We start from the raw sequence: 14362 nt of genomic DNA, 5'->3' as shown, positions 1-14362 counted from the left end.
GTATAATTTTACTTAGTATGGACCCTACATCACTCATTTTATCTCCTGCTGGAAAGTATTGCATAAAAACTCTCTAATCCTCAAAAATAATCAAACCAAAACTTCACAATATTCATCCCTCTTCACTGCTCAATCCCACCCTGGTGCCCTCCATGTCCAGCAACACTGTTGCTCCAGCAACACAGCCTCCGTCACGTAATCTGAAGTATTTGATCATCTCAGTCTATACATAATCCCTGAAACCCCAGGCCCATTCCTAATGAGATACTTATTCGGCTCAAAGACTTAGTTGACTTCACATGAACTACTTTTTGTTGGGAACCCATTCCCCGATCCCCTTCTGTGTGGGCAGGGGGAGTTTTTTGTAGTCTTGTTCATTTTAAACCATGTTCTATATCTATAGTGGTACACAATCTCACTTTTAGCTGTAGAATGTCACCCAAAAATGTGCTATTGACCAGAGCACTCTCAGCCTGTTACTTGTAGCACAACAGTTGGCTAAATGCTAACTGTTGTGCCAAAGGAGTCGGAATGAGAGTAAACCTCCACAGCCTATCTTCAAATGTACAGCTTGTGTCACTGAAAGCCATTTCACTTGATATCAGTCATACGGAATGTGACTGCCTCTAGAGTAGACCTAATGTTTGTCCATTTGTTGTTTGCTCTCAAACATAACTGAATTACAGTTTGATAAGGTCAACTGAGGCCTCTGCTAAGAATGCACATTTATCACTGCTCACCAGGCATTTAGGGATCAGAAACTATAAAACAGTGATGACTGAGTTAATATAGTGGGCTGCTGTTGAAATTTAACATTCAGTAGACTTCTAACAGTGGGGGGAAAGAGGGCGAGTGCGTGACTGTAAAGCTAGAACCAAGATGATTCACAAGATATTTCCTTGAATGGAAATGGTCAGTTAATGTTTCTGAGGCAGAGCATTTATTCCAGCTGTATTCAACTGGCCATTTCTCTTCGGGATCAGGATTGTTTTTATCTCCCCCTTCGACTAACCTGGTGAGACACCGGCTAGACTGGTGAAATGGGCAGACACATGGCAGAGGCAATTTACCACAAAGAAGTGTGAAGTGATGCATTTTGGCAGGAAGAATGAGGAGAGGCAATATAAACTAAATGGTACAATTTTAAAGGGGGTGCAGGAACAGAGAGACCTGGGGGTGTACGTACACAAATCTTTGAAGGTAGCAGGACAAGTTGAGAAGGCTGTTAAAAAGGCATAGGGGATCCTGGGCTTTATAAACCGAGGCATAGGGGATCATTTAACGCCCAAGGACGGTGGGTTGGGGGGGTGGTGGGCGGGTGGGAAGGTAAAAATTGTAAAAATGTCAAACCCAGCCCCAACCCGCTCACTTTCGGTTTTAACAGAGGTGGGTCGGGGGGTTGGACGACCAATCCGCTCTCAGGAGACAGGTTGGTCACTGAAATCTTTTAAGGATGCTACATGCCTCTATTTTAACAGCTTTTTTATTTTTAACTCATGTGAGATTCCCAGGGCTCGTGATTCTCACCAGGTGAAAGGAGGCAAAAAGGGCTGGATCATCCAGTAAGTGACTTTATTTCACTGCTTGTGGGCCAGGGGGAGCAGAAATATTTCCACCAGGCCCGAAAGCCTACCTGCCAGATCCCACCCCCCACTCCCCCGCCCCAATCTATCCATGGCCGCCCCCCCTCCCGATGTCTCCAGCTCCGGCCCCCCAATCTCCAACAGCCCCAATGTCTGGCCCCCAACTCCCCCCCCCCCCCCCCCCCCAGCAAACGTCCGTCCAGCCCCAATCCCCTGATAACCAACTTACTTGGCAACCGCTCCCCTGCTGCTTTTCCGTCCGACAGGCAGCCAGCCTATCAATCCTGCTGCTGTCATGTGGGAAACCTGCTGAGAAAATGTAAAAGACACCCTACAGTTATATTCACCTGGATGTCTGGGGAACCAGACTTCTGGGTTTCCTGTCCAAAAATCCCCTCCCCCCTCCACAGCTCCGATTCAAAATCTAGACCATAGAGTACAAAAGCAAGGAAGTTATGCTATAAATCACTGGTTGGGCCCCAGTTGGAGTATTGTATCCAATTCTGGGCATCAACTTTAGGAAGGATGTCAAGGCCTTAATAAGAGTGCAGAAGAGATTTACTAGAATGGTACCAGGGATATGAGACTTCAGTTATGTGGAGAGACTGGAGAAGCTGGGGTTGTTCTCCTTAAAGCAGAGAAGGTTAAGGGGAGATTTGATAGAGGTGTTCAAAATCATGAAGGGTTTTGATAGGGTAAATAGGGAGATACTGTTTCCAGTGGCAGGAGGATCGGTAACCAGAGGTCATAGATTTAAGGTAATTGGCAAAAGAACCAGAGACAAAATGAGGAAAAATTTTTTTATGCAGCGAGTTGTTGTGATCTGGAATGCACTGCCTGAAAGGGTGGTGGAAGCAGATTCAATAATAACTTTCAAAAGGGAATTGGATAAATACTTGAAGGCGAAAAAAATTGCAGGGCTATGGGGAAAGAGCAGGGGGTTGGGACTAATTGGATAGCTCTTTCAAAGACCTGGCACAGGCATGTTGGGCCGAATGACCTTTTTCTCTGCAGTATTATTCTTTGATTCTATAACCATTTGTAGCTTGCTGGTATCTCAATTCAAGTTAGTTGAGTACATAAATCGAGCCTGCAGGGTGAGCAACAATGAAATACTGCTTTCTGTTTCACTCTTCAGAATTACTCCACAACTCATGCAGGGAAGTCACAAGTGAGTTATGTGCAGAATGTTCAACAGAATCAGCATATCAATGTGACATATCACACATCGATACTTCAACTGCCTTAATTACTTTGAAAGAAATACTGAAGTTATTTTGACTGAGAGATTCTCGTTCCAGCAGAGGGTGAAGGAACATGCTGTCACTATGGAGAGGCAGGCATTGGTTTCTATAGCAACCTGTGGGCTCTGGGTTCCATTAGCAGAGCAAACTGCAAGCTGAAGAGATTACTCGAGGTTTTCTTTTATTGGCTAAGATGTAGAACTTCACGCAGATGGCGCAAGGGTCAAGGAATTCTGAACCACAAGTAACTAGAAGTTTAGAACTATTGAGCCTATATTATTGAACTTAGTAACTGTAGCAAAAAAAAACGAAAGAGTGGTAGAGTGTTGTGAGAAAATTCCAACGGATGATTTGTATATGTTTAGTGTTGCTCTGAGCAGTTCTACCCCTCCAAAAAATGATTTAAAAAAAAACTAATGAAAAGTGAGGGGAAAAGATCAATTTAAAGCCAATGCTCAATGCTTGACCCTATTCTGCCTTTTCCTGCAGTGTGTGTATCTGCACTGGTGCATGCTTCAATAGGGGGAGCAATTACTGGTGCTCATCGAATGCAACTGGTGCTCCACTGGGTTCTCTGCTCTGTCAGTCGAGTGCGTAGTGTGTTATGGGGACATTAGTGTACATCCACTTGAGTACTGTATTGCCACTACATGCATAATTATATGTTTGTGTACAATTAGAGTGCATAGACAAGTTGATATATCATGCAAATCATAGTATATATAATTATGGTCTATACCAGTAGTCCTGCCCTCTCCTCCAACCTACACAATTGCAGCACCTTTTAAATTCTTTCTCATCAATTCAATCATAGCTTCCTCATATGGAGTAAATTCCTTAATGTCTGAGGACCCATCACCAGTTGGATGTTGTGCCTGTTCAACTTCCAGTGCAGCCAGAATTATTCGCTGCAATACAATCCTGTTCTGATACAGTGAACAGATAATGTTAAATTCAGCAGGAGCTCCACTCACAGGCACAGGAATGTGACAGTTCTGCCTTTAAACATAAGAGTAGTGGGGATTGAGACAAGTTAATTTGATCCATGAGAATTTCTGCTGCAGCCTATTCTCTTTCCCATCGTGGCATGTAAAATGTAATTCCTGTAATATTTGTTACATCCTTGCTAACTTTTCTCTGACAACACTATTTTTTGCATGTACCTTTAACTACTATTTTCCCCTCATTATCTCTACCTGTCCTTTGCTGCTACTTTATGGTAATATTCATGCTTTACCTTTGTATTCTTTTAAGTCAAGGACCTTTTTCCAGACCTCCTGCTTTCTTTGCATGTGGGCTGTCCTCCCCCACCAAAAATGTGCTCATATTATTCTATTACTGCGCTTGTTGAAATTGTCTCTTACCCTCTTGGTGTTCAGACATTTTCTGCAACAACTGTGTGCTCCAAAGCTGAATTATTGAACTTTGGCGTTCACACTGTGAAGCCCTGAAGGATCATTGTGAATGGCTGCAGATTTTTTGTTGCCTCTAATGGAATTGCATTCTCGCAAAGCGCGTGTTGAAAAGTTGCATGTTTCTGGAATTTCATTCGGATACTGTTGACGTTGGTGAAAAGTATGTTCTTCTCCTGTTTTTTTCATGGAAATAGGAGTGTGGAGTAACCGATAACCCACATATCTTTGCTTTTTTTTTGTGCATTTGAAACTTTAAAATGTGAATTTGCAATTTGCTGGGTGAAAGCACTTCAAAAAGAAATCAGCTCAACTTGAATTATGCTGGCAGGGTCACAACTGCGTATGTTCTTTCTGATTGTCTACAGTTTATGCAAGTCAGGGCTAATTCGTCTCTTCATCACAGTCCACGGATGTTTGATTTATTTTAAACTTTAACCCATGCTGCTGTAGTGGCCCAAGCTGGATCCCTCCTACTTTTCTTGTTTTAACTTTCTGCTGGCCCCAATCCTTGTCGTCTTGATAAGTGGTCCCTTCACTTTCCGGCCTGCTTTAGTCCTGCAGGCTCTTTATGCGCAGCTGAAGTACATAGAATTATATAGAGTCTACAGCACAGGAACAGGCCATTCGACCCAACTGGTCTATGCCGGCGTTTATGCTCCACACGAGCTTCCTCCTGCCCTGCTTCATCTAACCCTATCGGCATATCCTTCAAGTCCTTTCTCCCCCATGTGCTTATCTAGCTTCCCCTTAAATGCATGAACAGAAGGGAACAAGTAAGAGACAAGGAAAAGGGGGAAAGAGAAGAGAGGAAGAAGCTGGAAAGAGAGAGAGTGTGTGTGAACCAGAAGAGAAGAGGACAGAGAATGAGAGCCAGAAAGGGGGAAAGATAAAGACAGTGTGAATCAGAAATGGGGGGACCATATGAACATACTAAAAAGAGGGACATGTAAAGACCAGCTGGTCCATCGAGCCTGTCCTTTTTTGACTTCTGCACACCAGCATCCCCAGCCACCTCATTCCACCCAGGCAGCCGCACAACCTCCTGAGAGAGCTGAAAGAAAATTTAGGCAAGTTTAGGAAAAAAATCAAGAAAATTCCTCTTTGACCCCTGAAGGCAATTTCCAGGGGACGATGATCACAGTGTGACACATCCTTGAATGAGTCACCTATCTTCTATATGCAGATATAATGGCCACTTTGAATGCTTGCAGCTAATCTGGACTCACTGCACATGCTGGCAGCTAGCTCCAGAATCAACGACTGCAAAAAGAAGTACCTCCTGGCCTCTAACCAAGCTCTATGCTCATGTGACATATTATGTCCCCGATCCTCCCTAACCTATCTAACTTGAATAGCCTCTCCACTTGGGCCGAGTCTAATCCTTTCATTATTTTAAAGGCCTCAATCAAATCTCTTTGAAGTCTACGCTTTTCTAGATTCAAAAGCTCCTGCTCTCTAAGCCTATCATGGTAACTCAGGGCTGTTAACTAGGTATCAATCCAGTGCTCGTGCTATAAATCTTTACCAGGGTCTCCATATCATCAATAATGTGAGGGCACCAGAATTGGACACAGGCCTGACCAAGGCCTTACATAAAGATGGTGAAGAGCAAAGGCTATGGGCCCCGACAACATCCCGGCTGTAGTGCTGAAGTCTTGTGCTCCAGAACTAGCTGCGCCTCTAGCCAAGCTGTTCCAGTACAGCTACAACACTGGCATCTACCCGACAATGTGGAAAATTGCCCAGGTATGTCCTGTCCACAAAAAGCAGGACAAATCCAATCCGACCAATTACCGCCCCATCAGACTACTCTCAATCATCAGCAAAGTGATGGAAGGTGTTGTCGACAGAGCTATCAAGCGGCACTTACTCACCAATAACCTGCTCACCGATGCTCAGGTTGGGTTCCGCCAGGACCACTCGGCTCCAGACCTCATTACAGCCTTGGTCCAAACATGGACAAAAGAGCTGTATTCCAGAGGTGAGGTGAGAGTGACTGCCCATGACATCAAGGCAGCATTGGAGAGGCAGGGACTGATTAGAAACAGTCAGCATGGTTTTGTGAGAGGAAAATCATGTCTCACAAATTTGATTGAGTTTTTTGAAGGGGTAACCAAGAAGATAGATGAGGGCTGTGCAGTAGATGTGGTCTACATGGACTTCAGCAAAGCCTTTGACAAGGTACCGCATGGTAGGTTGTTACATAAGGTTAAATCTCGGGATCCAAGGTGAGGTAGCCAATTGGATACAAAATTGGCTTGACGACAGAAGACAGAGGGTGGTTGTAGAGGGTTGTTTTTCAAACTGGAGGCCTGTGTCCAGCGGTGTGCCTCAGGGATCGGTGCTGGGTCCGCTGTTATTTGTTATTTATATTAATGATTTGGATGAGAATTTAGGAGGCATGGTTAGTAAGTTTGCAGATGACACCAAGATTGGTGGCATTGTGGACAGTGAAGATGGTTATCTAGGATTGCAATGGGATCTTGATAAATTGGGCCAGTGGGCCGATGAATGGCTGATGGAGTTTAATTTAGATAAATGTGAGGTGATGCATTTTGGTAGATCGAATCGGGCCAGGACCTACTCCGTTAATGGTAGGGCGTTGGGGAGAGTTATAGAACAAAGAGATCTAGGAGTACAGGTTCATAGCTCCTTGAAAGTGGAGTCACAGGTGGATAGGGTGGTGAAGAAGGCATTCGGCATGCTTGGTTTCATTGGTCAGAACATTGAATACAGGAGTTGGGATGTCTTGTTGAAGTTGTACAAGACATTAGTAAGGCCACACTTGGAATACTGTGTACAGTTCTGGTCACCCTATTATAGAAAGGATATTATTAAACTAGAAAGAGTGCAGAAAAGATTTACTAGGATGCTACCGGGACTTGATGGTTTGACTTATAGGGAGAGGTTAGATAGACTGGGGCCTTTTTCCCTGGAGAGTAGGAGGTTTAGGGCTGATCTTATAGAAGTCTATAAAATAATGAGGGGCATAGATAAGGTAGATAGTCAAAATCTTTTCCCAAAGGTAGGGGAGTCTATAACGAGGGGGCATAGATTTAAGGTGAGAGGGGAGAGATACAAAAGGGTCCAGAGGGGCAATTTTTTCACTCAAAGGGTGGGGAGTGTCTGGAACGAGCTGCCAGAGGCAGTAGTAGAGGCGGGTACAATTTTGTCTTTTAAAAAGCATTTGGACAGTTACATGGGTAAGATGGGTATAGAGGGATATGGGCCAAGTGCAGGCAATTGGGACTAGCTTAGTGGTATAAACTGGGCGACATGGACATGTTGGGCCGAAGGGCCTGTTTCCATGTTGTAACTTCTATGATTCTATGATTCTATTTGACCGAGTGTGGCACCAAGGAGCCCTCGTAAAATTGAAGTTAATGGGAATCAGGGGGAAAACTCTCCAGTGGCTGGAGTCATACCGAGCACAAAGGAAGATGGTAGTGGTTGTTGGAGGCCAATCATCTCAGCCCCAGGGCATTGCTGCAGGAGTTCCTCAGGGCAGTGTCCTAGGCCCAACCATCTTCAGCTGCTTCATCAATGACCTTCTCTCCATCATAAGGTCAAAAATGGGGATGTTCGCTGATGATTGCACAATGTTCAGTTCCATTCGCAACCCCTCAGATAATGAAGCAGTCCGTGCCCGCATGCAGCAAGACCTGAACAACATCCAGGCTTGGGCTCATAATTGGCAAGTAACGTTCATGCCAGACAAGTGCCAGGCAATGACCATCTCCAACAAGAGTGAATCTAACCACCTCCCCTTGACATTCAACGGCATTACCATCACCGAATCCCCCACCATCAACATCCTGGGGATCACCATTGACCAGAAACATAACTGGACCAGCCATGTAAATGCTGTGGCTACAAGAGCAGGTCAGAGGCTGGGTAATCTGCGGCGAGTGTCTCACCTCCTGACTCCCCAAAGCCTTTCCACCATCTACAAGGCACAAGTCAGGAGTGTGATGGAATACTCTCCACTTGCCTGGATGAGTGCAGCTCCAACAACACTCAAGAAGCTCGACACCATCCAGGACAAAGCAGTCTGCTTGATTGGCACCCCATCCACCACCCTAAACATTCACTCCCTTCACCACCGGCGCACTGTGGCTGCAGTGTGTATCATCCACAGGATGCACTGCAGCAACTCGCCAAGGCTTCTTCGACAGCACCTCCCAAACCCGCGACCTCTACCACCGAGAAGGACAAGAGCAGCAGGCACATGGGAACAACACCACCTGCACGTTCCCCTCCAAGTCACACACCATTCCGACTTGGAAATATATCGCCGTTCCTTCATCGTCACTGGGTCAAAATCCTGGAACTCCCTTCCTAACAGCACTGTGTGAGAACCGTCACCACACAGACTGCAGCGGTTCAAGAAGGCGGCTCACCACCACCTTCTCAAGGGCAATAAATGCCAGTCTCGCCAGCGACGCCCACATCCCATGAACGAATTTTAAAAATGCATCGATGCAGGTCTTCATTAGTGACCGGTCCCCATGCAGAACCACTACCATTAATAACTATTTTCTATCTACAAGAATGCAACCAGTTCCTTATCCAACTCAAAATCTGCCCACTAATCCCAAAAGGACTCAACCTTATTTAATGGCCTTTTGTGTGGCACCTTGTCAAAGGCTTTTTGAAAATTAAGATGCACAATATCGACCGGGCTTCTACCAACTTAGTAACTGAAATATTTAACCAGGCTGGCGATACATGACCTTCTTTTCCAGAAACCATGTTGAGGGACTGAGTGTGAACCAGAAGGGTGGGGGAGGGGGGGTTAGTAGAAAGTGTAAACCAGAAGGATGGGAGAAATGAAATGTGAACCAAAAGAAGGGGGGAAAGAGTACGTGTGAACCAAAAACAGGGAGAAAGACAGAGAATGTGAATTAGAAAAGGGAGAAGATAAAAAGAGAAAAAAAAAATGAAGCAGAAATAGCTGGAGAGAGAATACAGGCTCGAAAAGGGCAAAGAGAGAAAGAATATGAACCATATAAGGGGGTCAACAGAGAAACAACCAGAAAAAAAAATAGTAAACTAGAAATGGGGAATAGAGAAAACCAAAAAAGGGAAAGACAAAAAAGTGATAAACAAAAGTAGATGGATAGATGGAGAGGGAGTGGAGAAAAGGGAAGGGGAGAGTAGAAAGAATGAAAGGAAAGAGAATGTGAGGGTTGGAAGGCGAGAAGGTGGAAAAAGTGAAGGGGAGGGAAGGGAAGGAGGGGAGAGAGAAAACAAATGAGAGAAAGTAAGAAGGCTAGCAGGAGAGAGAATTGGAAGGAAGAGAGAAAGGAGAAGGAAGGGGAGTACCCAATTGAAACCAGCGCACAGCAGACTTTACACACAGATAAACAACACTCATCCAACCCTACTGGATTACCTAACCTCAGTCCTCATTTTGTATAGAATCATTGAATGATATAGCACAGAAGGAGGCCATTCGGTCCATCATGCCTGTGCCGGATAGTGAGCTCCCCACCTTGGTTGGGCCTTTCACTGGGAGCTTGCCAAAGGAGGGTAATGGAATATTCAGTGAAATAGCACTTAAACGTATGTGTCCACATGCGAAGTCAATCAGTTCTAGTTGCCTATGCAAAGACTATTTCCAATTTTTAAAAATGGCTGGCAAAAACAATTAGATAACAATACAAGTGTGTAAGAAGGAAATGGATTGCTTGGACACGTAACTAATACGCTCTGTGAGTTTGATGGATGGTGAACTGGAGGTGTTGCTGCTTGAGGTGGTGCAAAGAAGGTTGCCCTGATAGGCATTCTGTAGGATCTCGGAACAGATGCAGAGACTATGGCAGACCATAAGAAAACTGTCAAAGTACAACTACACAGCAGCACCTTATACCCAGTAAATGGCAAAGTCACAAAGTGTTGGCTGTCAGCGTACTACCCATTTACTACTGGCTCATGCCAAGCTATCAGGCAATCTTACAACTCTTTCATTGCTTATTATGTGTACCTATACTCCAGAAGGGCACACGTTCAAGCAGCTTCTTATACCGGAGACCCTGGCATCTTATAAGGCTGAAAAGTTTTGGGACTTTTTGATAATTATTCCACAGAAAGGATTTGGAAAAGAGTTACATAACTCAGGAGGTTAGAATGCAGGTGGGTTGTTAGAACTTATTTTGTTTAAGTCACGAAGGAAGACCCACCGATGTGGAGAACCGTAGCATTTTCATTATTTTGTATAATTACACGAGTTAATGTTTCATTCTGGTCTCATCGCACTGAAGTGTAAACAGTCCACCTACTGAAATATCAGCAAAGCATATATGAGATCCCACCAACAAAAATGAGATGATGAGTTAATCTGATTTTGGTGGTGTTAGTTGAGGGATGAATGTTGGCCAGGACAACGGGTGAATTTCCCTTTGAAAAGTATCATGGGACTAGACAACACTGCACCTACCACTTAATCTTTTTTAACTTGTTTTTTCCAGATATTTGAAGCCAGATGCGGACAAGAAATCAAAACATAAGACAGCTGTCAAAAAGAAAACCCTTAATCCAGAATTTAATGAGGTATCAATACAGCTTCTCTTAAATACATAGGGGTCAATTTTAGGATGGCCAAGCGGGTGCGTTCGTGGCGGAAGGGTTCCTAAAATTGGGGAATCCCAGACCGGGTCCGGAGCTCGGCTCCAACCCGCACACTTCCGGGTTCCCCAATGACGCGAATCAGTGCATGCGCAGCCCCCGCATGCGGGACTCCCACCGGCAATTAAAGCCGGCGGGATGACAGTTTAGATAGTTAGGGAGGTACTTGAGGTGGTTGACAGACCTTATTGGGAAGAGATTTTAGCAGGGATGTGATTTTGGACTCTCCTCAGCGTGTTTCCCATGCTGTGGGAAACACTCCCTGTTGTTGCAGAACTGTTTCAGTCAGCAGCCATCGGGAGATGCAGAGGATTCCTTGACAATTGGGGGGAATACCTCATTCATTGCAGCAGGGCACTCTGTCACCTCAGACAAAGTTTTGCCTGCCACACCGTTGTCGCCACACTCAAAATTATTAAATCATACCCTAAACTCTGCTGTCAAAACACATTTACTTACTTTGCGGACCCCCTCACACGCACACCGTCAGGATGGCGGGGGGGTGTGGGCTTTGCTGCATTCATCACTCCATTGGAGGACGAGCAACATCGCCAGCCTCGCCAGGCACGCCGTCCACCTACAGCTACACAACACAGTGCTGCACAACAGGCACCTGCGTGGTGACAATATAATATGTAATGTGAGTTGATCAGAAATGAAATATAAGTAAAAACCATGACAAACCCTCAAACACCCTTGTGCATCCCCTTCATGCTCATGACGCGTTTGCCTTACGCTTCCTACTACACATACGCGATGCATGCCCTGTGGCTGCAGCACAAGTAGTGGCAGGTGGGGTGAGGCTGACCGTGAAAGAGATGCATGAGAGGGTGAGTATAAGACAGAGCCATGAGATTGTTTGAGGAATGGGTTGAGTGGTAGTGGTGGGTTGAGTACTGGTGAGGTAAGGAAGTGCAGGTAAGATGAGGATGAGGGTTCAGTGGGTGTGAGGAGTGATGTGACAGAGTAGTGTTGGCAGTGCAGAAGGAGATGTGGGGTGGGGGCAGTGATGTGGCAGACGGAGTGTAGGGGAATGAGTAAGAATACTCACTTTGGCTGACCTGGTTAGGTCATTGAAGCGCCTCCTGCACTGTATGCAGGTGCGTGATATGTTGGTGGTGCTGCTGACCTCCTCTGCCACCTCGAGCCATGCCTTTGTGGTGGCAGAGGCAGGCCACTTCTTCCCGTCCGCTGGGGAGAAGATCTCCCTCCTTCTCCTCCTCCTCCTCCTCCTCCTCACCCCATCCAGTAAGACCTGGAGTGAAGCATCATTAAATCTGGGAGCAGCCTTCCCCCTGGGCTGCTCCATGCTGTAATTTTGCCTATTTTCTGCAGCATCAGTCAGTGGAGGACTGCCCCTTTAAATAGGGCTCCTCCAGCTGACAGCCTATGATGCGGGTGCACAGACCACCCGCTGCGCAGCTTTCCAGCGCGAAACCCGGAAGCTAAGGTAAGTGGCTTCAATTTACTTATGATCGCATGCCAAATCCACCAATTTCACTGGGCGCGTTACCCACGCGCCCAGTCGACCCCACGCTGCCAACCCACCTCCCTTGTAATATCGGGCCCATAGAGTTAATGGTATGTTTAGCATAAAGAAAATAACTCCTACAAAACTGCACCAAAAATAACGAAGCAGTCACAACACATTGGTTACGCTGCAAACTTGTTTTTTTAATTGCAATTTTTTATGATCAATTTCCTGGGTGATAAATGCAATCCCTTCTATGATTAGTTAAATCTATATTAATTATAGTTAGCAAACTGCAGATAAAAGTATCCAGTATTCATTCGCTGAAGTGATAAGCAGATAGTTTGAATATTTCTATCTTGCAATAAATCAATGAGAAAATATACGACACAGTTTTGTATTTTAAAGAAGCTTAAACTAGAGGGTTAATAAATATTCATTAGACTTGTGATCAAGTCGACAGAAGACTAAGGGTTAGATTTTCAACTTCATCACTTGGGCAGTAATCCATCAAGGCGGATCCCCGCCCTTTCTAGCACCCGCCCAATTTTCATTCCATTGATTCCGTTTGAATGAAAATGGTCAGGCTGTATAAAGGATGGGTGATCTTCCCTGCTCAATTATCACTCAGATGGTGAAGATGAGAATCTACCCCTAAGTTTCAATCAGGATAAATTACCACAAGATTAGAAACTCATATCATTAATCATTTTCTTGATTTTTTTTTTAAATATAGGAATTTTGCTATGAAATCAAGCAAGCAGATTTGGCTAAAAAAACCCTGGAAGTAACTGTTTGGGATTATGATATTGGAAAATCAAATGACTTCATTGGTAAGTGAATTTGACTTCGTATTTTAATAACTGAAACTTGTAAATTTTTAAAAAAGTAACAAGCTGGGCTGAAGACACGAGTCTAATTAAAGTTTCAGTGAGACAACTCTCCATTCAACTCATCTACTTTAGTATTGTAATCATCCTTCTCCCTTAAAGGTATCTACAGTGGACACACAGTTATTATTTTCGATATTTGTTTTGCTACCTTTCTTTCCTGTGTCTTTCTTCCTTCCCCTGAACATGAAGATTTGCATAATCAATGGGCATTACTGTCCTGTGAATTTGAATAGCATGCTCATGTGTCTGGTGGGGTTAGTGCATTGATTTGAACCTTTGTAATACTTGCTTTCTGGTAGCTGGTAGATTTTCGGCTGGTTACCAGTATAGATTTCTGCAATTTCTCTCCTTATTTCACAGTGATTACTTCCTTTAGTTATTGGTCATTTCCCTGTAATGGGCAGTTGGCTCTACAAGGATACCAGACAATGGTGAGGAAACCAATGCAAGAAATATTAAACCTAAACATTCCAAAATATTGAAGCACAATATTAATTACGTAATCTGAAAAATGATTGAAACTTTGTGAACTGCAGTGTCATTTTATATCCATATCTTTAATGGGGAATTAAATTATTTCACTTTTGTTTATCCCAAGAATATAATTAAGTGGTTTTTGAATCCTGTACATTTTTCTATTTCTACCTTCTCTGATCACTAGATATGGAAATAGTCTATTTTTCCTTATATGGTAAAAAGAAAGCTGCATCATTTTAAAGTTGTTGGTCTTCCAGTACGCGGAAAATGGATAACGACCCTTACAAATGTTCTGTTTAGGTGGGGTGACGCTTGGAATTAATGCAAAAGGTGAACGTTTAAAGCACTGGTTTGACTGTCTGAAGAGCAAGGACAAGAAAATTGAGCGTTGGCACACATTGACCAATGAACTCCCAGGATCTATTCTCAGTGATTGATGCCAGGTGTCCGTTGAGAATCTTGCTCTGCAACTCAGCGCAGGACAAGTGAGGTTCTCTCCGAAAGCAGATATATTAACAACTGTCGCAGAAAGGTTGGGCCTTTTGCACTTTTCGTTTCAGAAACAACTCTCTCTAGGCCTCTTCACAGATACCTAACTTTGCCTGGTAATCTTGTGGCTTACATATTGGCTTATGTACATGTTTACATGCAT

The 14362-nt window shown here is 44.3% G+C and overlaps 1 protein-coding gene across 1 annotated transcript in view; it reads left to right on the top strand.

Moving 5' to 3' along the window:
- LOC137344911 (double C2-like domain-containing protein beta) overlaps nucleotides 1-14147 on the top strand; it is a 194017-nt gene extending 179870 nt beyond the window's left edge. The window contains exons 7-9 of the mRNA XM_068008186.1: nucleotides 10713-10794; nucleotides 13077-13173; nucleotides 14011-14147. Coding sequence (XP_067864287.1) covers nucleotides 10713-10794; nucleotides 13077-13173; nucleotides 14011-14147 — 316 coding nt within the window. The remainder of the gene's footprint in view (nucleotides 1-10712; nucleotides 10795-13076; nucleotides 13174-14010) is intronic.
- The last annotated feature ends 215 nt before the right edge of the window (nucleotides 14148-14362 follow it).

This window comes from Heptranchias perlo, chromosome 28 (assembly GCF_035084215.1).
Source record: "Heptranchias perlo isolate sHepPer1 chromosome 28, sHepPer1.hap1, whole genome shotgun sequence".
Lineage (NCBI taxonomy): Eukaryota > Metazoa > Chordata > Chondrichthyes > Hexanchiformes > Hexanchidae > Heptranchias > Heptranchias perlo.
This window is presented reverse-complemented; position numbering and strand designations above follow the sequence as displayed.